The sequence below is a fragment of the Juglans microcarpa x Juglans regia genome, chromosome 4D (genome assembly GCF_004785595.1).
Source record: "Juglans microcarpa x Juglans regia isolate MS1-56 chromosome 4D, Jm3101_v1.0, whole genome shotgun sequence".
In the NCBI taxonomy this organism is placed as follows: domain Eukaryota; kingdom Viridiplantae; phylum Streptophyta; class Magnoliopsida; order Fagales; family Juglandaceae; genus Juglans; species Juglans microcarpa x Juglans regia.
Genome location: NC_054600.1, coordinates 21,985,515 through 22,013,494, shown reverse-complemented (window position 1 = coordinate 22,013,494; position 27,980 = coordinate 21,985,515). Strand labels below are relative to the sequence as shown.

The following is a 27,980-nucleotide window of genomic DNA, read 5'->3' as shown; positions in this document are numbered from 1 at the left end:
AACTACCATCTTCTTTCTCCTCCTATTTCTGCCTTGTTACCCTTCATTGCAAATTGCAATGGCTTTTCTGACTCAGTTCTCCACTACACAGTATACTCTTCTGGATTAGCTTTTGCTACACAACATAACACTCCCCTTCAAAACACTTTGCCCATGAGATGAGGAAATTTCCGTCGAAGCTTCCAGCAAGGTTCTCAAGTGGCTTATTCAATATATGTCCCTTGCCACTGTACTAAGACCTCAACCAAGGCTCTATTGTTGACTTTCCTGTTGCAACGCTAAATAATTTGTTGAGGCTCAGGTATAAGTTCATCGTGGACATCTACTGGTGATAGTGTATGATAGAATTTTAATATTAACAGAATTTTTTACTACTCTAAATCAATAAGATTTTTCACACACTTCATACACAGTAGGGGTGGGCAGCTGAGTACCGCTGCCTCCCCCCCCGATTCGCCCCACCCCCAGTCCATGCAGGGTAGAGGTTCCGGCCCGCTCGAGCGGGGTGCGAGGGGCCCCGCCCGCACCCCTGGAGGCCAGCAGAGGTGGGGAACAGAGGGGGCTAAGCCTCCATCCGCTTTTCCCCCGCCACTCTTAAATAAATATATATAATTAAAATTAAAATTATATATATATAAATCCCATAAGTAAGTGAAACGGCACCATGACAAAACGGTGTCGTTACAACTTTAGTTTAAGTTCTCCCCTCCCTCCCTCACGTTGTGTCCTTCTCGAATTCACTTCTCTCTCAAACTCACTCTCTCACAGTCTCTCAGTCTCTCTTTCTCTTGATCTCTTCTCTCTCTCGAATGACTGCACGAACACCACCGATCCACCGTCATTTGAACTTTGCATTTTGCAACTTCGCATTCGCTACGCCAAACTCCAAAGGTAAGACTTCCGGACCTAGATTTTATTTTTTGAGTTTTGGATTGGAGATTGGAGGAAGGATAAGTTGAATCGGAGATGGAGGATGGGAATGATTGTGAATTTGTGTGCTATGGATTCTGATTTGTGCATGTGTTTGACATTGATGTCGGCTCTTTTTTTTTTTTTTTTTTTGTAGTTTGTATTTTTGAGTGTTCGAATTTGGAACCCTAAATCAATTTAGAAGGGGTTCAACCCGAAACCCTAAATTAATTGAAACTCCTATAATTATCTGAAACCCCTAAATCAATTTATTTAGGATTTTCGGATTGAACCCCTAAATCAATTTATTTAGGATTTTCGGATTGAACCCCTAAATCAATTTGAACCCCTAAATTGATTTAGGGGTTTCAATTCAAAACCCCTAAATTGTGTTGGCTTTGTACTTTGCCTTTTTTTTCATGTGTGGTGTATTATTATGATTTTTTTTTTATGTCGTGTGTTGATTGATTTTATAAATTTTTATCGTATTGTGGAATCATGAATGTCTTATCAAAGAGATTTCACTGATAGCTCTCCTACTCCTACTAGTACTCCTGTCCCAGAACCTAACCCTACTCCAACCCCAAGGAGTGGGAGTACACCTTACCTTGCCCCCAAGCCCAAACAAAGCAAGAAACCTGTTTCCGTTGTTTGGTCTCATTTTACCAAACTTGAGGATGATGACCCCAATAACCCTCAAGCTAAATGTAATTGTTGTGGAAAAATATATGGATGTCACTATAAGAAACATGGTACATCCCAGTTAAATGCTCATTTAGAGGAACAATGCAAGAAGAGTCTAATATTAAGATCCTTACTGGAGAAGAGTCAATCTAGACTAGAAATTGGACTAAAAAAATGGCGGATAAAAGTAGTATGGGTCCAACGTTGAAGGGGTATACGAAGTATAATGCTAATAAATGTAGAATGAAGTTAGCTCGTATGGTTATCATAGACAAGCTACCTTTTCAGTTTGTGGATGGGAGAGAATTCCAAGAATTTATCCAAGAATTAGAACCTAAATTTATACTTCCTTCTCGCTACATTATGGCAAAAGATATTAAAAAGATGTATTAGAAAGATAAAGATGTTTTGAGGGGCCAATTGGCGAGTTTGGTAGTTTGCCTCACTACCGATACTTGAACTTTTGTCCAAAATTTCAATTATATGTTTTTTACTGTTCATTTTACTAATTATGATTGAATTCTTCATAAAAAGATTATTAAGTTTTGTCAAATAACTGATCATAAGGGTGAGACGATTGGGAAAGCCTTGGAGGTCTCAATAAAGGAGTGGGGGTTGGCACGGGTTTTGACAGTTTCGGTTGATAATATCTCTTCTAATGATGTCGCATTGGGATATCTGAAAATTTATCTTAGAGAGGAAAATAAGACATTCTTGGGTGGTGAATATTTGCATGTTAGATATTCTGCACATATCTTGAATCTAATTGTGACTGAGGGGTTGAAAGATGTTGATAACTCGGTTGCACGAGTTAGACTGGCTGTGAAATTTGTGAGGTATTCTCCTTCTAGATTGGAGAAATTCAAGATCGTTGTGAAGACTATGGACATAACATCAAAGAAGAGTCTTTGTACTGATGTTCCTACCAGATGGAACTCAACCTTCTTGATGTTGGAGGCAGCCCAAGAATATAAGGCAGTCTTTCAATTATTGGGTGATAAAGACATTCAATATGTCAAATACTTTGATGAGCACGGGGGATTAGGAAAGCTTAATAATGATGATTGGGAGGTAGTTTCTACTGTTGTTGATTTTCTTGAGCTTTTTTACGTTGTCACATTGAAATTATCTGCTTCTTTATACCCTACATCCCATGAATTTTGTCAACAAATATGTAGAGTGAAAGAATAATTAGAAGACATGTATAGGGGTTCCAATCTAAGGATGAGGGGAATGACATTGACCATGAGGATCAAATATGACAAGTATTGGAAAGATTTGACTAGACTAAATATTTTATTATATGTGGCTGTTCTTCTTGATCCCCGTCTGAAAATTTCAAGCATGTTATATGGTTTGAGATTTGTGCACGATCAGGCATGGACTGATCTTATTGGTGAGATGGCCCGAGATATCCTGACTAAATTATATGATGAGTTTAATGCAATTAAGGGTAGCACTGCATCTACTACACCTACACCTATCCTAACACCTCTTCCAAACACCGAGGCAACAAAGAAGCGTAGATTGGCATGGACTAAGACCCTCGCACATAATCTCACACTAGTCCGTTAATCTACGGAGGTGGTTTCAGAGTTAGACAACTATTTGTCAGGGCATCTTATTCAAGATGATGATGGTTTCGACATATTAGGATGGTGGAAGGCAGCATCAAAGAAATATCTCATCCTTTCTAAGATTGCCCGTTATATGTTGGTCATCCCTATTAGCACCGATGTCTCGAAGTCAGTCTTTAGTACCGGAGGGCGCATATTGGATCCTTTCTGCAGTTCATTGTCTCCTACAACTGTGGAGGCATTAATATGTACATAGAGTTGGATGATGGAAAATGATATTTATGTTCCAGATGTTTTAGATTTTAAGGAGACCGACGAAGAGGGTGGTGATCAGTTTGGATCTGGACCATCTTGTAATTATTGTTTTTATTTTATTATTTTGATTTATTTATATGCATTTCGATTTCATCAGTATTAATTTTAATATTGATTGTTGTAACAACACATGAGACGACTCAAACGATGTTTACCTCCACTACAATATGAATATGTGCTCAAGCCTTAAAAGACTACCCATCCGAGTTGCCCCAAATGTCACAGTCAAAGACTCAAACAGCTCGCCTCTATCTTTAGATTCTTAATTTCTTAGAATATTGAAATTTGAATCATTTGTACGTATTATGTATTTGATTTGTAATTTTGTAATGTTGATACAATGTCCATTTGACACTTTTTTGTTTGTAATTTTGTAATTATTTAGACTTTCCATTTTATATTTGTAATAGCTTAGTTATTATTATTATTTATTAGTTTATTAGGTAGTAAATTTGTAGTCTGTAGTAGTACTTCATTATAGTCTAAATTAGTAAATTTGTATCATGTATATATTATTTTTATTTATGTAACTTTTTTTTTTAATCAGGTTTTTTAACTCTTTTTTTTTAAACTTATAATTCTATGGGCCTAAAATGGCCTAAAAGCTGTTTCTGGGCCATTTGAGGCCAATTTCAGCGGTTTTTGGGCTTTTGGCCCAGTAGGGGGCGGGCAGATTAACCCCCCCCCCCACCCGCACCCCGTTATCTGGGACTGGGTATCCCACCCCCGCACTCTGGGGGCAGGGGACAGGATGAAAACATGAGACCCCGCCCATGCAAGGGCTAGGGGTGGGGTGGGGGCTACCCCGCCCTATAGGAGTCGGGTAGCACCCTTAATACACAAGATCGTATAGCATATATACACATTATATATAGTCTATTTTAAGTAACTGGACCAAGTCTGTGACTACAATTTCCTAGCTATTACAACCTTGATTTTAGCCTAAAAATCATATTTGTTATCTTGAGCTTGATTTGAGGAATCATCATTTATACACCCCTGCAAGATGGAGCTGCCATCGGCAAGACCAACCTTGTTTCGAAGAAGCTCCATATGTTGTCGTGACAATGGTTTTGTGAGAAGATCCGCAAGCTGATCTTGGGTGTTGACATGACGAACATGAATTATGCCCCGTTGAACCATGTCATGAACAAAGTGTAGATCAATCTAAATGTGCTTCATCCGTGAATGCTGAACTGGATTGAAGTTAAGATATGTTGCTCCCAGATTATCACATAGTAGTGTTGGCGGAGACTTGAGTGGAAATCCTAGCTCATTGAACAAGGCAAGCAGCCACATTGTTTAAGAGGTAGGATTGGCAAGGGCTCTGTATTCGGCCTCAGTAGACGACGAGCGACAACCCTTTGTTTTTTGGAACTCCAAAAAATGGGATTAGAGCCAAGAAAATTTATATAGGTGGATGTAGATGTATGATCATCAAAGTTACTAGCCGAATCGGCATTGGAATATGTGGTGAGAACTGGACTAGTGCTCTTGTGGAGCTGAATGCCATGGAAAATTGTCTGCTTCAGGTAGCGAAGAAGTTGCTTTGCAGCTATCCAATGTGTGATTGTCAGTTTATGCATAAACTGAGACAATTTTTTGACGACAAATGAGATATCCGGACTTGTGAGTGACAAGTATTGAAGAGTACCGATCACACGGTGAAATTATATGCTATCAATAAAAGAAGTACCATCAACTAATTTTAGTTCAATGCTAGTAGATAGCGGAGTAGAGACATCCTTAGCACCGATCATATTGGTTTTGGATAGCAGGTCATGAATGTATTTATGCTGCGACAAAAATAAAGCTGCTGCAATGGAGATGACCTCCACACCCAAGAAAAAATGATCAGCCCCATGTCTTTTAGAGAACTCCAAGTTTGTGAATGATGGAAGAGACAAAGTTGGGATCGTTGCTTGTAATAACAAGATCATCCACATAAACCAGAAAATAGCATATAACAGAACCACACTGATAGATAAACAGTGACGAATCAGCTTTTGAATTCTGAAAACCAAGATCAATAAGAGTGTTCTTCAGAGCAGAGTACCACGCCCGAGAAGCCTGTTTGAGACCATAAATTACATTGCATAACTTGCAAACATGGTCAAGATTGGACATATCTTTGAACCCTGGAGGCTGGACCATATACACATTCTCAGTTAGCTCGTCATGCAAAAATGCATTGTTCACATCAAGTTGTTTTAATATCCACTTCTACATCACAACAATTGTCAAGATGGTCCTAATAGTAGCAAGTTTCACAACAAGACTGAATGTCTCATTGTAATCCAACCCGAGGCGCTGATTGCACCTCTTGGCAACAAGCCGAGCTTTGAATCAATCAATGGACCCATCCACCTTTCTCTTAACCCTAAACACTCATATACAACCCATTGGATTACAATGCTTAGGAGGTGGAACCAACTCCCATGTACCATGCCTCATTAGGGTAGTAAACTAGTCAGACATAGCATTTCGCCAGTGAGGATCACAGAGTGCTTGACTCACACAACTTCGTTCAATGGTGGGTTGGATTGGGTGTTTTGTGACTGAATAAAATTGTTTAGGTTTGTAAATTTGATTCATAGATCGGGTGGTCATAGGGTGGGTTCTCTGTGGTTGGGCAGGAGGTGACTCGGTCTGTGTAGAGGAGGAAACAGCTATCGGGGTGTTCACAAGGGTGGGTGATGTCAGGCTTTCACATTGACCTCGTTGTGGTGCTATGTGGGTGGTTCAGTACAAGGGGTATGGGAGGAGAAATTATGCAAATTAGGAGAAGATAAAGCATAAGGATTACCTGGAAGTGATGTAGAAGCGGCAAGTACACAATCCGGAGTCACTGGAGGCAGTATCGATAGTGGCAGCACTAGTGCTGGTGAAGCAGCCTATAGAGATGGAGGGCACTCGATCTGTGCGACTTGGGTCTTGATGGGGCTTTGGCTTTCATCAAACAAAACATGTCTAGAGATATACATCTAGTTGGTGGTGAGTAGACACTTATATACATTTTGGGTTTTAGAGTAGCCAAGGAACAAGTAAGGAATAGATTTGGGCTGAAGTTTGTGGGTGTTATAGGGCCTAGTGAGCAGGAAGCAAAGGCAGCCAAATTTTTTGAATTTGAGATAATTTGAGGGCTGACCAAATAAGGCTTCATAGGGGAATTTTTTATTTAACAGTGGTGTGGGTTGACGATTTATAAGATATGTGGTAATATGGAAGACATGAGGCCAATAGGATAAGGGTAATGAGGCATCATGTAAGAGAGTGAGACTCATTTCCACCAAGTGGCAATGACAGCGTTTGGAGACCCATTTTGCTGTGGTGTATGGGCTGCGATGGTATTATGGCTAATTTCATGAATTGAAAGATATTATTTAAGAATAAAGAATTCACCACCATTATCTGAGTAGAGACTTTTGATTTTGGTTTGAAATCGAGTTTCAACAAGATGTTTAAATTTTGGAAATATACTACTTACACCGAATTTGGTGGCCATAGGATAGAACCACACATATTTGGTAAAATGATCAACCAAAATCAAAGAGTATCGTGAGCCATCAAGTCCAACAATATGAGAAGGCCCCCAAACATCAGTGTAAATAAGATCAAGGAGAGCATGACTTTGAAAACTAGTGGAACAAAATGGTTGTTTAATACGCTTTATTGATTGAACAAGAAGTACATAGATGAGGCATTCGCTCTTTTGTTACTGGAAGGGAAAATGAGTTAACTAGATTGTGAACAATTTTGAGAGACGGATGTCCAAGACGCTTGTGCCACCCATCAATCAAGGTCCACTCATGCACATAGGCAACCATTTTTGAAGGAGAAGCCACCAGTGAGTCTCGGAGTGTGTAGACATTGTTTTCACATGCACCTCTGAGTATGATCATCCCCATGATCTGATCATTCACAAGAAATTAAGAGGGTGAAATTCAACAAAAATACTATTTTGAGATGTAAAATGATGGATAGAGATTAAATTTTTGTGCATGCTTCGAACACAAAGTGTTTGGTTTAAAAGGAAGGTGCAGGTAGGTAATTGAAACATCAAAGAACCAGTATGTGAGACAGGCAAATCTGATTTGTCACCAATGACAACTTCATATGTACCATCATATTCAAAGTGGATAGATAAATTAGCCAGATTACCACTAATATTGTGAGATGCAGTAGAGTCAATGAGCCATTTACTATCCTTGGCATGAGAAGTGGAGGCACATTTTATGGTGGCATCAAAAGAGTGCAACCGAGGATAATTTTTTGTAGTGTGACCCAGTTGATCACAAAACTAGCACTTGGGCTGATAGCGATGCTAGCCCGAATTGGGTTGTCCTGTGGAGTTATGTGTCCTCCTATTATCACAATTCAGGTCATCATTGTTGTGAGCTGGGCCTGAAGGACGAGAAGGCCCATTTGACTTATAAGACCCTCATTGTTAAGGGCTCCCAGTCGAAGTGTTCGAACAAAGCGGCAGTTGGAGTAGTTTGTTGTGGCAACTAGCTGCTTGGTGGTGGCTTCAAGACGGCGCATGTAGCTTTCATGGCCGATAAGGGGATCATGGAGCTCCTTAAAGGCCAAGGATTTTTCCCGAGCTCTAATGGGTGCAGCAATCTCACGGAAGTCAGGACCCAGACCATTGAGGATGTAGAGAGTGAAATCATCATTGAATATGGGGTGGTCTATGAGGGCAATTTCATCTACAAGAGCCTTCAATGTGTGCAGGGAATTCGATATTGTGCGATTTCCCCACTTAATCAAGGTAAGCTCCTCCTTGAGTTGCACGGCTCTTGTTCGCAATTTACTTGCATACATGGCATTTAGTTTTTTCCATGCCTCATGGGATGTCTTGGCTATAGAGATGAGAGGGGTGACGGTGGTGACAGTGGAGGTCAAAATATCACTGAGGATAAGATTATCCTGACGAACCCAATGGGTCTTTTGGAGGACAGAGTGGATGAGCCAACATGGGTGGGGCATTGGTTGTCTTTGGTGACATAATCAAGAAGATCATAACTAATGAGGAGGGCTTCAAATTGGGCGCGCCATTGGAGAAAGGTTGATGGTGTTAGTTTCTCATTGACCTGAGCAGTAATGTTGAGGGAAATCAGGGTAGTATCGATTGGAGGGGGTTTGTGAGGGGTGTTTGCGTTGTGGAAGAAGGGATTTCTAAGGAGGGGATCGATTGCTCATGAGAGGCTGGCTCTGTGGATGCCATGATAGAATTTTAATATTGACAAAAATTTTCACTGCTCTAAATCAATAAGATTTTTCACACACTTCATATACAAGATCGTACAACATATATTCACATTATATAGAGTTTATTTTATGGAATTAGATTGAGTTTGTGGCTTCAATTTCCTAGCTATTACAACCTTGATTTTAGCCTAAGAATCAACTTTATTATCTTGAGCTTAATTTGAGGAATCATCCTTTATAGTGTAGACAGTGGAGATACATGATGTCCCATCTTATTTTTGAAACATGAAATATGGAACACAAAATGTAATTGGGAGTCTCGGACTGTGATGGAAGATCGAGTTTATAAGTTACTTGATCAATCTTGTTCATTATTTGGGACGGACCAAAAAATCTGGGTGATAATTTCAAATTTCGTCTAATTGCTAATGAGCTATATCTATAAATCTGAAGCCTTAGATAAATCCAATCTCCCATGACAAATTCCCTTTCAATGTGATGCTTATCAAACTATAATTTCATCCTTTCCTGTGAACTTTAAGTATTTGTTTAAGCTTGTCTCATTTATGTGGGTTGGGCTTAATTTTCACATGGGTTTAGTTTATATATTCTGAAAATGTTACCGATTTTTATATTGACTTTGACTTTTAAATTGAACTCAGTTTTAATCTATGATTAGCCCAAAAAAAACTTTATTTTTCATTAACCTTATTTTCTTACAGAAAAATATGTAAGGATTTAAATTGTGTTATCAAGTATTAAATTTTTATAACTAGAATTCAATGGTAATATAGAAAGAGTTTAATCTTTGTTTTAAATACTTTAAATGTGATTAAGTCTAGTTATGAAATGAATGCCATTGTTTATTTCGTCAAATTTGATAAAATTTGTTCTATTATAGTTATAATTAGAAAATAAAGAAATATGTTAAGAATATTTAAATAATATTAGTATTTATTAGATTTCTTATAAAATCAAATAATTATGTTAATGTTTTGAAAAATTAAGTTGTTTTATGAATTAAGATTTCTGCGACTTATTTTAACTACTCATATAAAGTCTAATTATTCTTCTAAATTATAATTTAAAGTGAAAATATGTTACTATTATTTAATTAATTATATAATATTAGTATTCAATGATTTTGTATGAAACATAATATTTATTAAATTATTCTCCATGGTATGTATTAATTAAGTAAAATATTACGGCAAGTTTTGTTAGAAACGTTAGTGACGATTCGTAATGGGCTATGAAGAAAAATTCAAGAAGCAGCGCAGCGATGTAAGTAGTTTAATCATAAATTAGGATTAACACATAGTCAGATTATTATTATTAAGGCCAATTCTCGATAGTCACTTTTTATGTACCATGCATGTCATGATATATACAAACATGACATCCAGCATAGCACACGATCATGTCATTTTTCATCATGTTCAAATTCAACACTTAACAATTATTTATATTAGCATGTATGCCATGCATCTCACATTGCATAAAACACGTAAGCTATTTTAAGTTCAAGTACAATATAAGATCAAATCAGTTTAATCATATGACCATTCAGATGCATGATACCAATGCAGTTTTAGAGTGGATGTGCAAGCCACATACTCAAGCAAGCGTGGTCCACCATAGTATGCCAAAACTATCAGCGGCTCCCCTTGCAACAGCGGGACGTGGGGCACAACCTCTCACATAGAGTTAAGTGTGTCAGCTAGTTAGATCAGTCAAATAAATTAGATCAATCAGTAATTCAGATAAATCAATCATGCTTAGCATAAACATCAGAATGAAAAATCATAATTTTAAGCTCGTAGCATGAAAAATTTTATAAAAACTTTGCATTTATTATGTTTACATTATGATGAATTTCTTACTAAATATTCGACTCATTTTAATTTTATTTCATATTTTTAAACCACCAAGTGAGGATTATAATCAATACGAGCAAACGGACCATGCTTAGTTGGAGCAATTCGATTTAGTCCCTGACTTTATTTAATTATTTATTTAGTTTGATTTATTAAATTAGAAATCTCTTGCCTAGCTTTATTTATATAAGCACGTGTGACATCCCTATCCTACGAGAATGGGGTGTTACAGAATAAACCGCTTCGACAAAGCAGTATCATATATATGAAAGTCCACAAAGTTAAAAACCCCAATCTATTGTAGATCCCTAAATAACAAACACTACTATAATATGGATTGGCCGAAAACAATCTGTCTCATTCTTCATCTAGCATTTGCTTCTAAATTGGTTTCCAAATACATATTTCATGCAACAATCTCTGCCACAGAATAAGAGCCAGTTAAATTTGATAAGAATTCCGGGCAGCGAACACCATAGTTGTAATGTGCACAAAAATGAGACATTCAGCATCAGGTGAAAAGCTCTTGACGGGCATTACATAGTGAGAATCATGAGGTTAAGTGATGAAGTCCCATATACAGGTATTGCACCACGATAATTTCTTGGCTCCCTTTGTTTGCCTGTGTCAAGAACCATATCACTGATGTCACAATCACATATATCGGGTATAATACTCGAGGTATCATACAGATGAACTTTTTTTCTCAAGGAAAAATAATGAATTACTGCAATTTATTGAATGCACAGAGGGGGCGCAACCGTAGTACCCAAGAAGTATGCAAAAGGATACAACCAACTAGCAAGAACAAGAAAAAGATCAAAACAAAAGGTAAATTAGTTGTACTTATCAAAGCAAAACAAAACAACAAAAACAAGAAAAAAAAAATTGCCTTAAAAACATGGAGTAATTATGTTTTGCAAGTAAATAAACATGGAGCAGTTACCGTGAATTAACTGGTAACTGGAAGGAAAAAGTTTGAAGAGTTACTAAAGGAAAAACAAAACAATGTGGAAACTTCATTTGAAGCTGCCTTAAGAGTCCCTCCTGTATTCATTCTCTTCATTCTACAACAACAATTTTTTTTATATGTGATAACCCCGTCCTCTTTTAATCTTCGTCCTCACACTTATCTTTGTTCAGTGACTTCTACTACATGAATAAAGTTCATTCTTAGTTACTCCATGTGCTGGTAATGGCCTAGGACCAAAGTGCTGTAGAAATCCCTCTACATTTGGTTCTCAAGGGTATTAATAAAAATATCAAGCACCTCCCCACCCTATCCATCGGTAAATATGAGTTATATGCACTGCATACAGAAAATTTTAATCATTTCTTTGTATCAGATAAATTTTCAACATGCTTCATGCCCCATAGACCCCATTGTATGTTAGAATTACATTAAATACCTCATTTCATTTAGACATTAGGTATAGAAGTAAAGCCAACCAGTTTGTCAACCCTAATGGTTAGCCTCGGGAGCTTGAGCATTGGCATTGAGAATATCGTAGCCTCCACTTGTTGATGCCACTGGATTGGCCTGATACACTGGCAGGTTGACCATAGGTGGGGCACCAAGGGAAGCAGATGCTGGTGTGCTTCCAGGAACTGTTGTGGTTGGCCTTGGAATAGCATTTAGCTGACCAGGTAAGGAAGGAGCACCAGGTGGAGCCATCATAGGTGCCATTGTTGGAGAAGGTCCGTACCCTAGCAAACAGAAGAGAAATATTGAATATATGACATCGTTAATTACAAAAAAAAAAAAGAGTGCATGTGTTGCAAATGGATCAAAGGTGGTGGCATGAAGATATAACCATTAACCACAAATATGGAGGTAACTAGCTTCAAAATTGTATTGCAAGTGTCCAACCTGGTAGACCATGACAGAAAAACATTTTTTGATTGAGAAAAATCTGGTGATTTCTTTTTCTTTTTTTTTTTTTTTATTGGCACCGGGTGTCCGAGAAAAACCCCTAACAAATCCCAGGGGTGCACAAGTCCTCGATAAGGAGTTTTCCTGCAAGTGCACATTGGGTAATTCAAGGGGAAACTCCCCCAGTCTGATGGCCCCTAGAAATTCTTTGCATCCAAGAGTATTCAAACCTTAGACATGAATGGAGCATACCACCAAGACCAAGGCCCTTACCACTAGAGCTAACCCCTAAGGGTTGGTGATTTCTTATAAAAACATGCAGACACATAATGAGGTAATCACCAATGTTCTTATCCATCTAGCATTTATTTACCACGTGGAACCTAATGAAAGTTGCATGACCTACAGCAGTAGAAAAACAATAGAACGAAGAGAACATGTATGCGCAATAATATCAACTAGCAGTGGCAAAGCCATCAACTCAGATAAATGATAATGGTTTGAACTAAAAGAAAGGATAGCAGGCACATACAAAGCCAAACACTGCAAAATATGAGAGTTTATATGCAAATGCACAGACCCATGAATCAATGCATGGACAACAAGTGAGGTGCCAATAAAAAGAAATATACTGATGTTCCAACTTACCTGGAGCTCCAGGAATTGGTCTGGGCAAAACAGGTGGCCTAATCCCTGGGATTAATGGTGAACTTCCAGGTAACTGTGGCATTAAAGGTGTAGGTAGAACAGGAAGCCGGGGCCTCTGACCCATTAGATGTTGATTGTAAGCAGCACCAACCTGCTGGAATGCGGCAGCTTGTCCAAGATGTTCTTTAATCCTCTGATCAATCAAGCTTTGGGTCTGTTGTTCCTCAAATTGCTGATAGTATGTTCGAACATTTGCCTGAATTTACGTCAACGGTGATGCAAGAGCATCTGAGTCCAAATCAAAGAAGGCCCCCAGTCTATTTATCCAGCCCATTAGCTATTACAAGATCAGTCTTTTATTGTTATATTGTTATATTATTATATCAGTATTTTTTTTATAAGTATTATTATATCAGTATTTTTTTAAATACTATTGTCTTCAGTATTCTTTTTAAAGGTCATGTGGTTAGCATGTGGCCTATGGAGTTGGTTGGTTAAGATTTTTTTGTGCTACAAAAGATGAAGAGCTAGGATTCTAGAATTAATAAAGTATATGATTCCAATAGATGAAATTTCAGATAAAAGATGAATTATTAGTCATAACAAAACCGATTAATTTCAGGCCTAGAAAGAGTTGATTTTATTCTTCATAGTTCAGTCCATCTACTCCTCTTTACCATATTCGTGCTTATTATGAAGGCCACAGGGTAGATGAAATCAAGGCCAGCAGACCAAAATGGATGAGATTAGGTGTATGCTTGAATATTTGTTGCAAGCTGTACAAGCTATTTGGTGACAAGAACCAGTGAGAAACCCATATGGAGATTCTAGAAGGCAACTGTGAGGCTTTGGACACTGGGAGGTGGTCTTGAGGATGAGAGTGATGGCATAGAAGATAAAGGAGCTTTTTCATGATGCTGGAACCATAGATCATACAGCACGAGGAAGATCGGTGCATGTACTTGACTTAAGTGGTAGAAGAATCAAGATAGAAGTTGCTGGTTCTTTTGGGAAGATGCATGCAGAAGATTTTTTTTTTATTTTTTTTTTTTTCCATTGGGACTAGTTTGGAGACTTATTTTGAGTGGAAGCCCATAAGTGAAGACAAAAATATGTTGTTTGTGAAGCTTAAATTGAAGGGTTGCACTACAAGTCTACAATGGGGGAAAAGAGTCGAAGAGCAACATGCTCGACAATGCAAGCCAAAAACCAACCTTGCAAATGAATGTGAAGTTGCGGAAGCCAATTCTGCAATGGATATGTAAGGAAGATTCCACTCATTGAAACAGAGGGATGTCCATTTAGGTACACATAGACGTCAACAACATCTATTTTGTTTATAGGTAGAAGTCAACAACCTCTCTATTCGAGTTGTTTTAAATGAGAGTCACCATTATGAGCCTTAAAAGAGCTAGTTAAAGTATGGATTGTGACCGATGAGAAGCATTTAGCAGCTGGGCTTTAAAGAGCCAGTTAATGATGAGTACCATTTATCAAAAAAAGAAGTTAGTGATGAATCTATTGATCACATGACTTTTAATTAAGTTTGATAGCTTTCTTTTGACAAGTAATTAAGTTTGATAGCTTTCTTTGATAAGTAATTAAGTTTGATAGCTAAGATTTATCTGTTCTGGGAAAGGTGACAAGATATGTTATATGGTTAATAAAGGCTGTTACAAATAGCAAATTTTTAAGTTATTGCACGGGACTTCTTTCTAATATATGGAATTTCAGATTTCTGATTTCTTAGACTCTTTTGTAATAAGCAATTTCAGAGTTCTGATTTCTTAGACTCTTTGAAGCCTACAAAGCAATTGTTCCTACTTTAGTCTTATTTTCTCGTCTTTACCATTTTATTGATTATTGTTGGGATTTCTTCTTAAATCCTTTGTAAGCATCATCAACCAGTCAGCACACAAGTATCATCGCAAGAGAGATGTAAAATACCTTATGCTTGTAACCTGCATTGTGTTGCTTTCTTACAGATGGCTGAAATATAAAAACGAGACAGTCAGCTCTGGAGAGAAAAAAGAACGAAAGAAAAGTTCCAGAAAACCTATTCTGACAAAATTCCGTTGACAACAGATACCAACAAAAATTCCGCTTGATTGAGAGAAGCTGCCACTGAGAATAATGTCACCTTAAACACTAAGCTCAATAAGAACCACATTATTTTCTTTCTTTATTTTTTGCAAACCACGACATTTTCCTTGACTATAAGAACAAAGCATTAAGTTCTTTGTTTCACAATTTAACCCCATTGGCATCATTTTGCTATTTCGTACCACTAGACCTTAAAATTTTCACAGAGAGAGAGTTAGAAACTCTTAGAACGGACACGTAATATCAAGATTGCCAATTGAAGTTGAACATCAAGCACAGTAGCCCCAGATATTAAAAACAAACGCCCCAACAAAACAAAAACAAAAAAGAATCAAGTGGAACACAGAGGGACTTACAGAATCGTGGGTCAAGTAGGTGTCACAGTAATCACAGTAATACCTGCAAAATCGACCGAGGCATGAGAAAATCGCAAGGAGGTAAGAATAGCAGAGATGAAAAATAAGGCCATACCGAGGCATGGCCGTGTGCAGCTCGAATAGTAACTGATCGGAGAGCAGGGTTTCCCAGGGTGCAGGGGAGAGCAAAACCCTAGAGGAGAGAGAAGCTTCTAGGTCTATGAGAGCGTTGACTCATCACAGGGTAAAGGGGAGAGAAGATACATTGCTTAACGATATTTTATTTATAAAAGTTAATAACAACTTTAACCGGATGTTGAGATCAGTCAAAAGTTTAGGGGTAAATAGTAATATTTTATAAATTTTGAGGTGTAATTTTTTTAAATTGAGATGAATTTAAAAAATAATAAATTTTATTGATAATTAATTTGAGATGAGTTGAATTTGATTCAATAATCAAATATAACCTTAGACTTAAGTGGTAAATAAAATAAAAAAACAAATATAATCATTTTTATAATTTTTAAATAATTATATTTTAAACTATGGATATTTTGAAAAAATAACTCATAAAAGTAATATCAATTTATATAAACATTCTCATTTTAAACCATAGTTATATAAATAATTGTAAAAAAATTATATATATATCATTATTTAAACAAAATTAACCCAATAAAAGATTGTACTAAAATTTCAAATTTTAATATTCATATTTTAGGGTTTTAGATTTTCTTTATTTTAAAAATTGAGAAAATATATTTCTAATTATGAATTATATAACTGTGACGTAATTTTTTTAAAAAAATATATAAAATACAGATTTATATAAAAAATTAATTTTTTAATAATAAATTTTATTTTTTTAAAAATAATTATACAATATTTACCAATTATAATTATACGTATACGTAGAATTACTCTCGTAATTTAGATCATGACAAAATCTGTAGAGTCATGACGTGAGGGCTTGACAGCGGAAGATATAAAACCTGGTTCAGGACCAGAAACTTTAAAAGTGGTATCCCTCTTTAAAAACTAAAATCAATACGCCGTCGTATTGCTTATAATCGCATACAATTGGTGCGAACTCTGTCGCATGCTCTGGTTCAAGACGCGAGCTGGAGCACCCAGGAGATCGGAAAATGGATGACCAACCCGGTTCCCTGAAATCTTCAATCCCAGGTTCTATCTGCCTCTCATCTAACAATCTTACTCGTTGTTTTGGTCGCCGATAAAAGCCGCGGGAAAAAAGTCCTATTCTCAAAAGGAACAAAAAACAAATCATCAATCGTGTAAAAGCGAGGCTGTCTTTCCAACATTTTTCTCGGCAACCAAACGAAAACGACGAGGAATGTTTTGACTTTTTTGGCTGACATGTAATTACGGCTTTTTTTTTACCTCATTTCAATACATTTTTGCTTGAATAATTATTTAGCAAATCAGGGTCTCGGAAAGTCAATATTGAGAAGGGAAGTTGGATGGTCTCGCCGTCTTATTTATTATATCACTTTGGTACAAGCGGACTATCAGTTGCTGTGGCCACCGGTGTTACCCATCCTCTAGGTTTCTTCTTCTTCTTCTTCTTCTTCTTCCCTTTCTATGCTTTCTTTATATGCGTGACTTGAAAAAAGTGTCGTGGACAAAGTCTGGGTACGATTATAAGGAATAAACAATCTCTCTTGTAGAACTGATTTTATGAGATGAGTTAGACTCATAAATTTTTTCATGGTATTAGAGTTTGTCACAGGACAAATTGGGGCCCACACTACTTATCCCGTGACAAGGATTGGGAAAAATACTGGTGTGCACGTGAGGGAGGATATTGAGGAATAATCTTACATTGTATGTGGACAAGGTCTTGAATATGTTTATAAGAAATAAACAATCCTCTCTTATAGAACCAGTTTTATGATACGTGTTAGGCCAATGAATTTCTTCAAAAAGTTCCACATGTGTGTGTACTTGATCATGTAAGTGTGATTTACTGGTGTTTATGTGAAGTAAATGGTTGATTAAAACTCAATGGAGTGTGGTTCGTAGACATCATGGTTAATAAGTTTGGATATAGAGAATGGTATTTAGAAATTGTTACATATTCTCTATCATTGATTGCTAATGTGATTGACGTCTAAGAAAGGATTTTTGTGGTGGTTTCATTGAAATTTAAAAGGGGTCTGGGATGCAATGCAATTGTATGTTGGATCTAATGGGTATATTGGAGCTTCTAAAATTTTTATCAACTATGAGAACTTGACCGTTAAGTACATTAACAAATGCATCGAACTGTTGCAATAAATTGTGCACCTGATGCAAAACACGACCATGGTCAATCGACCGATTCGGCCCTTTGATGACTGATAAATGGACAAAACTGTGTTTGTTGGTAGCCTTGGATTCGAGTTGTCTAAGAATGAAGGTTTTTTCCTTGAGGAATGTTCTTGGTTTTTTGTATCGATGCTGTCTTGGCCGAGGGTGAAGTTGCAAGTGGATCCATATTCTAGAGAAGATTGTGTATTTAAAATAAAGTTTGTCTTGCTGGCTCTATGCAAACGGTGAATGATCTATAGTAGCTAGACAGATGGTTTTCTTGCCACAATCCCCCCAAACTTTTGGGAATCTTGTAGAACATTATCTCCAAGCTACTTGAATTGAAGAAGGCCATCTATGTTGTTAGGTCACGTTTTAAAGGTTCATTCTTGCATTTTGAGCATATTTGGTGTTATTTGTCTACTGGCCTTGCAGCTTATAGCTTATGGATCAAGTAAAAATTTAAAGGTTGGTGACCTTTTAATCTTGCTAGCTGGGGATCTTCGTGTAAAAGAAAGGAAGTTGTTACAATAATGTCTTTGAATTTCTTAGGATGTTCATGTGAAATAATCTTTTTAGCAACCATTCTTGATTTTTGGGACATGAATGCTAGCAAGAACAGTATGAACTTGAGGTAAAGACAGAGTTACGGATCTTCAAACAAGTAGACCCGACATAATTGGTTGCAAGGGTGGCATTAGATCAAGAATTTCTATTGGATTTAGTGAGGACTTTTGATAATACCAAAGAAGATATAAGATAAAAGCACAAGAAAACAATAAATTATGAAGAAAAACCATTGCATTGCTGTTTTTTTTTCTTGGCATTTTATTGGTGTGTTTTCTAATGAACTCAGACTGAAATGCAGACGTACTCAAGGTTAGGCTGCAAATGCAACTTGTTGGCCGGAGAGGTCCTTTGACGGGAATGGTATTTGCCAAACCTTTGTGGTGTAGTTTTGCAATTTTGATCTAGTTTATCATATTAATTTGATCTGAGGTTTGTTATATATGGATTTGCACAGGGGAAGTTATTTTTTCAAGTATTGAAGAATGAAGGAACAAGGTCTATGTATCTAGGACTGGCACCGGCATTGACAAGGTCAGTTCTTTATGGTGGTCTTCGTTTAGGCTTGTATGAACCCTCAAAGAATGTTTGCAATTGGGCTTTTGGTTCCACCAATATCTTGTTCAAGATTGCATCTGGAGCATTTTCTGGTGGCATTGCAACTGCATTGACCAATCCAGTTGAGGTTCTAAAGGTAATGCTATCCTGTCAGTTGAATTTTGACTTCTCTTCTGAGATTTGATCTTAAAATGCAGTTTCCTGTCAACAGGTACGGCTACAAATGAATCCAAACTTGAGAAGAGGACCGATTGGAGAATTGCAAAGAATTATTTCTGAAGAGGGAATTCGAGCTCTATGGAAGGGAGTTGGTCCTGCTATGTCCAGGGCCGCTGCTTTGACTGCATCACAGCTGGCAATATATGATGAATCCAAGCGGGTCAAGTTCTTAGCATGATCTTTTTCAGTTTCAATATCCTCGAAGTAATTTCCACTGTTTCTGAATAGTAATTATATTTGATGGTAATAAAATAATGTTTTTCTTTTAATTTATTTGCTTTTTTCTGTTTAGTGAAGGCTCTTATATGTGCAGATTTTGATCAGTCGAACACCTCTTGAAGAAGGATTTCCCCTTCATCTCATGTATACACTCTTAGCTTTCATTTTTTCCCAATTATGCAATTTGAGTTAGAATGTGTTCAAAATGTTTTAAAACTGTGACTCCGCATATAAATTGCAAAATCTGGCAGTTCAGGATGAGGAAGATTGTTTACATCGATATGAAAATAATTTTGCAAAAAGTGTGTGTGTGTGTGTATAAACTAGAATATTAAACAGTGGTAAGTCTGTAGTCTATTTTGAAATAAATGATTGAGGAAATTTCATTATTTTTGAGACATAAACAAAAATGGTATATCAGAAATATGAACTATCTATACTATAATGCATTACATCTAATCAGATTTGCTCAGAAAGTGGTGAAAACTGATGAAGTCAAAAACCTAGCCCGGTGATGTTAAACACTACTTGAGGCATGTATAAACTATAAGCTCATCCTAATGTTAAGTTGTTACATAGCAAGTATGGCAAATTCTTTGTTTCAAACATTTAGCTTATATAGCTAACTGTATATTTCACCTTTTGAAGTGCAAGTATGGTTGCAGGCACTGTGAGTACTTTGATAACTGCACCCATGGACATGATTAAAACTCGTCTCATGCTGCAACGAGAATCGAAAGAAGTTGGGAGCTACAAAACTGGATTTCATTGTGCATATCAGGTTTTGGCTTTCGTTTTCATTTTATATTGAATGTTTTATTTCATTTCTTCCTTACGTGTGTATGTTGATTCATATTGTTATTTTTGGAATTTGTAACTTTGATTACTAATATCACCAAGCCTTTTTTCTACCCATCTCAGTCAGGTTTCTTTTTAAAGGGGTAGATCTGGTCTAAAACACTCTAACTTTAGTAACCTTCACAAACATTTTCAAAATATAAGCCTAGATGTGGCTTGAGCTTTATATATGGGCTGGAGGTTTCCCTTGGACCGTTACCAATGATATCATAGTCAATTTCCAGCTAGAAGTCTCAGACTTGATTTGTGCCACCTACAATGAAATTAGCCTGACAAGAACATCGGAGAATTAAGAGGAAGATAGTAACAGTCAAGAATTAGAATGAGGGGGTAGAAAATGGTATCCCACTTTGCTGAAAAAAAAAGTAATTTCTAGATTATAATGATTTCAAATGGCTCCAATTGTAAATTTGATTAGTCATTTTGGTGTATAATTCAATAACTTTGATTAGTCCTTTTAGAGTATAAGCCCAAATGGAACATGGGTTTTTAGTAGGCATTTCATGAACATTTTACTGAAAGAGAATATTGGGCATGAGGTGATTACTAGAAGTTAGCTTTGTAAATGGTGGTAGCCTGAATATGAATTGTTGAAATGGGATAGGAAAACTTCTTGGTAGTTTTTTGGTCGATTTCAGCTGAAGTAATTGCTTTTTCTTAATGTACTATTATGGTACTGGAAGGTATTTTACAAATTCTATGACTTACTTTGATATTTAGGGTTCCATTGGGTTTATTTCCCGATGCTGGTGCTTGGGGTAGAAAACACATTGCCTGAGTACACATGATGTGTCGTGAGGAACACATACCAAGAAAAAAGAGCTAAGAAATTATGAGAACTAAAAACAGAAACCAAAATGAGCAACCATCCAATTGTAACAGGTTTTAAAAAAGATATCTTTCACAGTCCACCATCCTATGGTCATTTGTTTTTCTCCATATACACCACAACAAACAGCACTGAATCATCTTCCATAATGCTGCTCTCTATGGAGAACTAAGGCTTGTTTGGATGATGAAAACTTTGACAATATTTGAGCATTGTTTTAGAAAAGTTTTGAGATGTGTTTTTTTATTGGTATTCTAAAAGTAGATGGGAAAATTTGGACAACTTTTTTTAAATATGTTTTTTATTGGTTTTTTTAAAATGGATAGGTAGATTTGAAAAGTTGTTTTAATATAATTTTTTAGGGTTGTTTTTTGGGTTTTGGTGAAAGTTCTCTTAGTTTGTCTTTTTTATTTTTCACAGAGATCTAGATAAAAGGGTTTTTTTTTTTTTTTTTTTTTTGGGAAATATGAATTTTTTTAAGCTTTAAAGATGTTTGGGTTGAATTTGAAGAGTTTTTGTGAAAAAAGTTTAAAAACTCTAGTATCCAATACATATTGCTAAAAAGTGTTTTTAGCAGTCTTTAGCAGTTCTACCTGCAAATTCTGCATTGCTTCTTCTTTTTTTTTTTTTTTTTTTTTTTTGGGTGCTTTGATTTAATATATTTTCCATGGTATTGGCTCTTTGTAGCCAATATTGGGGACACCAATATTGGCTAGAGTGATAGTGGTGGGAATTATTCCTTCTATTTTTTTCCCTCATCTGGAAAAAGTATAGTTTGTTCTTTTTTGTCTAATGCATTTGTGATGTATGATTTCAGGTTTTGCGTACTGAAGGTCCTAGGGGTCTTTACAAGGGGTGAGTCTTAATTCAAAAATGGTCTCATGTAGTTTATGCGTACATGTTTACTTCTTTGTTACATTCAAAGATTCATGACATTTATGAGTAATTGCAAAGTTTTTTCATGAAGTTTTCAGATATATCTTCACTACTAGGTTTTAGGCCTAGTTTGAGTACTAAGAATACATCACTACTATTTATTATTTTATTATTACTTTTCATATACTTTTCACTACTTTTCACTACTATTCACTACTCTATCATTATTCTTTCATTACCTCTTCACTACTATTCACAGAATACCTCAAAATACCTCACTACCCAAATGCAACCTATATAATGTTACAACTACATCAGATGCCTCAATTATTTGTCTCAGAAACATTGCAATCGCCAAATTATCAGGTTGAGAATTTTCAAGTATTTTTTAGTTATGTACATAAAGGGCTAACCTCTATATTTTATCAGGGGGCTTGCCATATTTGCAAGATTAGGCCCACAGACTACAATTACCTTTATACTCTGTGAGAAGCTACGCACGCTTGCTGGATTGAACGCAATCTAGTCTTGGAGTTGTCTGTTTGCAACTACCATCATTTTCTGACTATCTCTACTTTATCTCTTTCAAGTTTTCATATTCAGTTGTGGGGTGACAGGAACCTCATTCCATCATGAAGATGATCAATTGAGGTCATTTCTTCATATTTTACTGTAATAATATTCTTTGCCTGCCGTTCCCACTTTTTTCCCGGGGTCGGCTAAATCCAGTTGAACAGAATGCATGTTCTTCTTGTATGACTGCCATGATTGTATTAATAAAACCATTTGTAGCTTCTCTTTGAATATTCAGTAAAGATGGCTGAGCTTCTCTATATTTCCATGGTGCTATTTCTATTATTTTTCCATAAATTAAGGTAAGATGTCCATCAAGATCTTTATTGTGTTGACTTGGATCAGTTGACAGCCTATTGAGGAACAGCTTGCAAGCCAAACTCCCTTGATTAAAGATTTAGGTACAACTAACTCAGCATTTGACTTGGAAGGAGTTTTTTTTTGTGTTTTTTTCACAATAGGGTCCATCATTCCAGCCAATTCTAAAATAGTCATGACTGTCCTGCTTTTTCTTTAAAATATACTCTAATCTTTTCCAAATTTCCAATTGGTTTAAAATATACTCTAATCTTCATTTTCTTCTCATATTTGTTAATTGTTTATATCTTCCACGTTGGTTCGAACAACAACCACCCCTATTTTGGTCTCGATCTCACTCCAATAATTTCCAACCAATGCCTTGTAGCCAGCTGGGCATGACTAAGTCCAAGTCTGACAGTAGTTTTGAAAGAATAATTCTACTTATCATCTTTGCACACTATATATTATATTATTTTTTTCATTTTTCTATAATAAATATGTGGTATATGAATGATTAGTTGAATAATTTAATTATTTTAACAAGAATAAAATAAAATAATAATAAATGATAACAATAAATAATTTTAAAATATAAAAAATGTGCAGTGTAGAATGTTTGAAAACACGAGTCACCGGCAGCCTACTTTCTAAAACTTGACCTAAAAGAGATATTCCAACATGGCATGCAAAAGTTTGAGGGTCGCACTAAGTTGTTCTCTGGTTATTGGTATAGTTGCCAAGTGCCAATCCACACAATTCACGCACAAAATATCCGAAGTGGATATTGTGTACGTGGCATTTTTTGATTTGACGGGAAAAACCCATCTTGGAACTAGGTAGAAATGTATGGTGTAACTTGAAATAACATAATAAATGCAAGTCTCTATCATTCGCGTTTAAAGTGAAAGGATTTATCGAAACAATTTTCCTGGGAAACAAACAGGGTTTCAGTGACAAACTTCCTTGCCTGCCAAAGAATGTGTTTTCCATACGAAATTATGATTTTTATATGTATACCTATAAATTCTAGTACTGTCACCTCGATTCACAAATATCGTCAATTCATGGGGGGGCTGATTTGAGTCATACATATGTTAACACCATCTAAATAGATAATATTCTCTGTATAAACTTTTAAGTTTTTGTAAAGAAAAAATATTCTTATCAGTCGCTATCTACCACATCATATTTTATAAAAGAAAATATCTTCATATCCTATAAAAAACATTCATACGCCCTGTGAAAAAGTTATAGGTAGAGTGCGAGAGTAAATAGTAACTGATGTGTAGTAAATTTCTTTTGCAAATCACATTGCCTTTAAAATAATATATATTTTTTTTTTTCTCAAGAGGTTTGAGTTCAAAGATGGGAACTGGGAAGTTGTAATTACGGCGTCTCTTTGTTGTTTAAAAGAGGTTTTATTAAAATGAAACCATATCCTAGAAAGAAAATAACAATAAATTCATCAAATAAATTGAATATAATTCGACATGGTAAGTTTAATGTACTGCATCTAATTGATTTTGTAATTCTCTTTAGGATTATATTTAAAAAAAAATTCTAAGCTTTGCATGATTATTGTTTAATTCTATGGTTTTCAATTTTATCATTTCTCTCGTTTGGTTGTAAATTTTTTCAACAAGAACCAGTCGCATTTCATTATTAATCTACTGGAAAATTGAAATTGAGTTACTTGAAAGAGTTGAAAAATCATATCAAGCCTAAAATCATTTCTAAGTAAATAAATAAATAACAAGGAAATAGATTTTGAGTTTTGCTACATACAATATATATTTTTGTGCATTCTACTGATGTGATTGACCAAACTAATTATTTTATATTAAAAAAAGCGATGCAACTAATTATATTAGTGGAATACATAACAAATACGTAAAATTGACTGCACATAACATTTTCTTTTATAGATTTTAGAGTTTACAAACTCTGCACACTCCTTTTAGAAAAATAATAAACTTGAGATCTACATAAAAATTTTATTTTTTAATAACAAGTCTCACTATTTTAAATAAAGTATGCGACACTTGCACGTCTAGACTTGCACGTCTAGATTATAACATTACTCTTAGAAATAAATTGAAACCTAGAAAATAAGATTAAAAAGAAGAGGGAGAAACATATAAAATCCAAAAAACGTTTTAAAAGAAACCCAAAATTAGTGATGAAATTAAAAACTAAAACAACAAAATTTTAAAGAAAATGAAAAAATAACATACAATGAAAAACTAACATACTAATTGAAAAAGCAAATAACGACAGACAAAATTTATAAAAAAAACAAAAAAAAATTTAAATTTAAAAGAATTATTATATTCTTGAGTCGATGTGTAAAACATATTATCTATATAATTTAAATAGTTAAATTTGATTTGTAAGATTTAAATTTTAAATTTTATCTTTTAAATTAAATTATATCATATAAATATTTTATTATGTGTATTTTATATAACGATTTGATAATATAATTTTTTTAATTTTTAAAAAACTGAAAAAATAAAAAAAAGTGTGCAACCCCGCAAGGCGCATGTAAGGGGGGAACCTACTAGCCATTTTCTCGAACCCCTTTTCCCCCAGCTCCCTCCGCTGCAAATCAATCTCTACTTTTTAGTATTTCCCACTTCTTTTGGCTTCGGTATAAAAAAGTTAATTATTCTATTTTTAAATTGGTGTACAAAATACGCTATTGTAAAATTATTAATATTTTCAAAAATTTACACTAATAAGAAGTAGTAGATTTAATTATTTATATTATATTTTTAATACTCATTTTCATGTATGGGCTAAACTTTCCTTTAATAGATGGTATGATACGTAAAATATTTAAATAAATAGGATAGAATATAGAATTAGAATTCGAACTCTAGATCTCTATTTTTATAACATATGAAATTACTAATTATCCCAAAACCTTATACTGACGGAAAGATATAGATTTAATTATTTGTATTATATTTTTAACAACTATCAAGATCACTTAAATAATAAAATTTGATTTATGAGATTTGAATTTTAAAATTTATTTTTTAAATAAATAATGTCAGATAAACATTTTATTAAGTTTGATTTATATAATTTAAAAAAAAAATGATTCCGTCCCACGTAAATTCATTTTTATAAACATTTATGTAAAATTAGTATTATCTCTTCTTTAATTTGGCCTCTGATCTCTTTGCTATATAGTAATATATTTTAAAATTATTAAGCAAAATTTGGTTTTAGGAAAAATAGCTTCGTTTGCTTCGTAAATTTATCTTAACTTATTTTAATTTATTATTATAATTTTTTAAAATTTTAATATAAAATATAATAAATAATTTAATTTTTTTAAATTTTAAAATAATATTAATATTAAAAAATAATATTTTAATAATATTTTTTTATCTAAATTCAATTCAATTCAATTCAACTCAACTCAAATCATTTCAATTCAACGTCTAAATACAGCTTAATCCATTTACGAAAGAGAACTGACGTCGGCAAGTGGTTTTGTTTTGTCGTTTTGGCGTGTGGAGACGAAGCAGGCGAAACAGAGAAGAGAGAAGGAGCAGCTTGGCGGGAGGGGACAGTCTGGCGTACTTATCTTTATGCCTCGGTTTCCACGATTATCTACTATTCTACCCCTCCGTTCTCTCTATTTACGCTTCTACCCTTCCGTTCTTCCTTTACCGTATCATCCATCTAACCATCTCCGTATTCCATGAAAATGACACGGACCAGACAGAGTTGGTCAACTACGGAAGACAATAAATATATATATATTTTTTTCTATCTTATTTCGATTTTAAGCTATCATCTTTGAATACGATTGATTTTTTTTAAAAAAATAATAATTAATATGAAAAAAAGGAAACCGTATTTACACGTAATTAATTGTGTTTAAAAAAAATCAACTGATCAGAGGGCATGTGCTAAATTTTCAAACATTAAATCGAGATCTTTAGGTAATAATGGAGATTGTGTTGGGCATTTTTCCACCTATAGTGGTTATTGAAGCCATTATTCAACAATGTATATGGTTTATTGTTATCATCTATACCATATTTTACAATCTAAGTAGATAAATAATATTTTTGTTTGGATTTTAGGATATATAAACACAACGATACCTATTTCACGATGTTTGTTGAGTAACTATTGCGATTTATGAGTGCAACGTAGGCTTAGAGTGACAAAAATATAGAAATATAAAGCGTATTTTATATCATTTATTGAGTATTTAATGTTATTTAATAAATTTATTCGTGCAGTTTTAAATATTGTAAGACTCATTTTATATATTTATCTCTCTTCTATTTTATGTTTTAAAATTTGGAATAAATTTTTTGAGATTATGAATCTCATTACTCTTATCTTTTTATAAAGAAAAATTTTATTTGCAGTCTTGAGTGGAGAACTGTATGTACAGTCCTATTGATGAATGACTGTAAAAAGAAAAAATATCATTTTAAAAAGAAAAATTATATTTGCAATCTCCAAGTGAGGATTGTGTATACAGACCTATTGATATATTTCATTAAATAGAAATTATTGTAATTTGAGAGTGATATTATTGTAATTTTAAAAAACTTTTAAAGATAAAATCATTCAAGCTTACATGAGCAGTCCCCATTTGGGGAAAATGGGAATTGTACGCAGCATTACTCTTTTAAAAAGGATATCATTGTAATTTTAAAATTTTTTTAAACATAACTGTATGAGTTTGTATTAGTAGCCTCCAATTTGGAGATTGTATGTAGACTAACTTATTTATAAAAGGAAAAAAATACTTTGCCTCTTAATTTGACCGCTCAAGTTGACCGCTTGATAATTTTTTATTTATTTAGTGATTAAAGAAGTTATTTTAAGTGTATTGGTATATTTTTTTTATTTTTTAAAAATATTAAAAAATGTGAATAGAAAAATTAAAAAAAAAAAGTTAGAAAAGCACTATCGGTCAAAATGAGCAAGCTACTCTAAACGATATAGTAGCCCGACTCTTTATAAAATTTACATCGTACAATTTTAATATGCATGTGTTTTAGACTACAAATTTGAGTATAAATTACAAAGAATATGCATCCATATATATGCAAAAAACCTTTCCATATAAAGTGAACCAAA

General features: G+C 34.6%; 3 protein-coding genes across 9 annotated transcripts; 1 reads left to right on the top strand and 2 right to left on the bottom strand.

Moving 5' to 3' along the window:
• Positions 1-19: 19 nt before the first annotated feature.
• LOC121259270 (U1 small nuclear ribonucleoprotein C) lies at positions 20-15,824 on the bottom strand. 5 transcript variants are annotated; one of them, XR_005939549.1, is made up of 7 exons: positions 15,669-15,824; positions 15,554-15,596; positions 15,042-15,083; positions 13,095-13,350; positions 11,983-12,280; positions 11,077-11,195; positions 20-32 (listed from the first exon to the last, which is right to left on the bottom strand). XR_005939549.1 is itself a non-coding variant. In XM_041160798.1 (6 exons), exons 1-5 carry the CDS (start codon positions 15,674-15,676, stop codon positions 12,036-12,038), a joined length of 594 nt encoding a protein of 197 aa, XP_041016732.1. In that variant the 5' UTR covers positions 15,677-15,824; the 3' UTR covers positions 10,892-11,195; positions 12,023-12,035. The 5 variants fall into 5 exon arrangements, 1 of the variants encoding a protein (XP_041016732.1); XR_005939550.1 differs by lacking the exon at positions 20-32 and adding an exon at positions 10,892-10,993 and having other exon boundaries at positions 11,114-11,195; XR_005939551.1 differs by lacking the exon at positions 20-32 and adding an exon at positions 10,892-10,993 and having other exon boundaries at positions 11,114-11,195; positions 12,023-12,280.
• Positions 7,863-8,474, bottom strand: LOC121260215. Its single transcript, XM_041162053.1, has one exon. The coding sequence runs from the start codon at positions 8,472-8,474 to the stop codon at positions 7,863-7,865; it is 612 nt and encodes a 203-aa protein (XP_041017987.1).
• Positions 15,825-16,474: 650 nt separating the features above from the next.
• On the top strand, positions 16,475-22,822 carry LOC121259266 (mitochondrial substrate carrier family protein ucpB). Of its 3 annotated transcripts, none has more exons than XM_041160789.1 (9): positions 16,475-16,738; positions 17,000-17,119; positions 18,732-18,793; positions 18,888-19,124; positions 19,200-19,367; positions 19,521-19,570; positions 20,075-20,207; positions 21,931-21,968; positions 22,419-22,822. In XM_041160789.1, exons 1-9 carry the CDS (start codon positions 16,699-16,701, stop codon positions 22,513-22,515), a joined length of 945 nt encoding a protein of 314 aa, XP_041016723.1. In that variant the 5' UTR covers positions 16,475-16,698; the 3' UTR covers positions 22,516-22,822. The 3 variants fall into 3 exon arrangements, 2 of the variants coding, with proteins under 2 accessions (XP_041016723.1, XP_041016724.1); XR_005939546.1 differs by having other exon boundaries at positions 16,579-16,738; positions 20,092-20,207; positions 22,419-22,515; XM_041160790.1 differs by having other exon boundaries at positions 16,608-16,738; positions 16,992-17,119.
• Positions 22,823-27,980: the final 5,158 nt, after the last annotated feature.

Coding starts and splice junctions, on each gene's coding strand:
- LOC121259270 (XM_041160798.1), bottom strand. Junction 15,084..15,553: donor CCTACTTGACCCACGATTCT/GTAAGTCCCTCT, acceptor TTTATATTTCAG/CCATCTGTAAGAAAGCAACA. Junction 12,281..13,094: donor ACCAATTCCTGGAGCTCCAG/GTAAGTTGGAAC, acceptor TCTGTTTGCTAG/GGTACGGACCTTCTCCAACA.
- LOC121260215 (XM_041162053.1), bottom strand. CDS start 8,474: ATGCCCCACCCATGTTGGCTCATCCACTCTGTCCTCCAAAAGACCCAT.
- LOC121259266 (XM_041160789.1), top strand. CDS start 16,699: ATGGATGACCAACCCGGTTCCCTGAAATCTTCAATCCCAG. Junction 18,794..18,887: donor GAGGTCCTTTGACGGGAATG/GTATTTGCCAAA, acceptor GGATTTGCACAG/GGGAAGTTATTTTTTCAAGT. Junction 20,208..21,930: donor GATTTCATTGTGCATATCAG/GTTTTGGCTTTC, acceptor GTATGATTTCAG/GTTTTGCGTACTGAAGGTCC.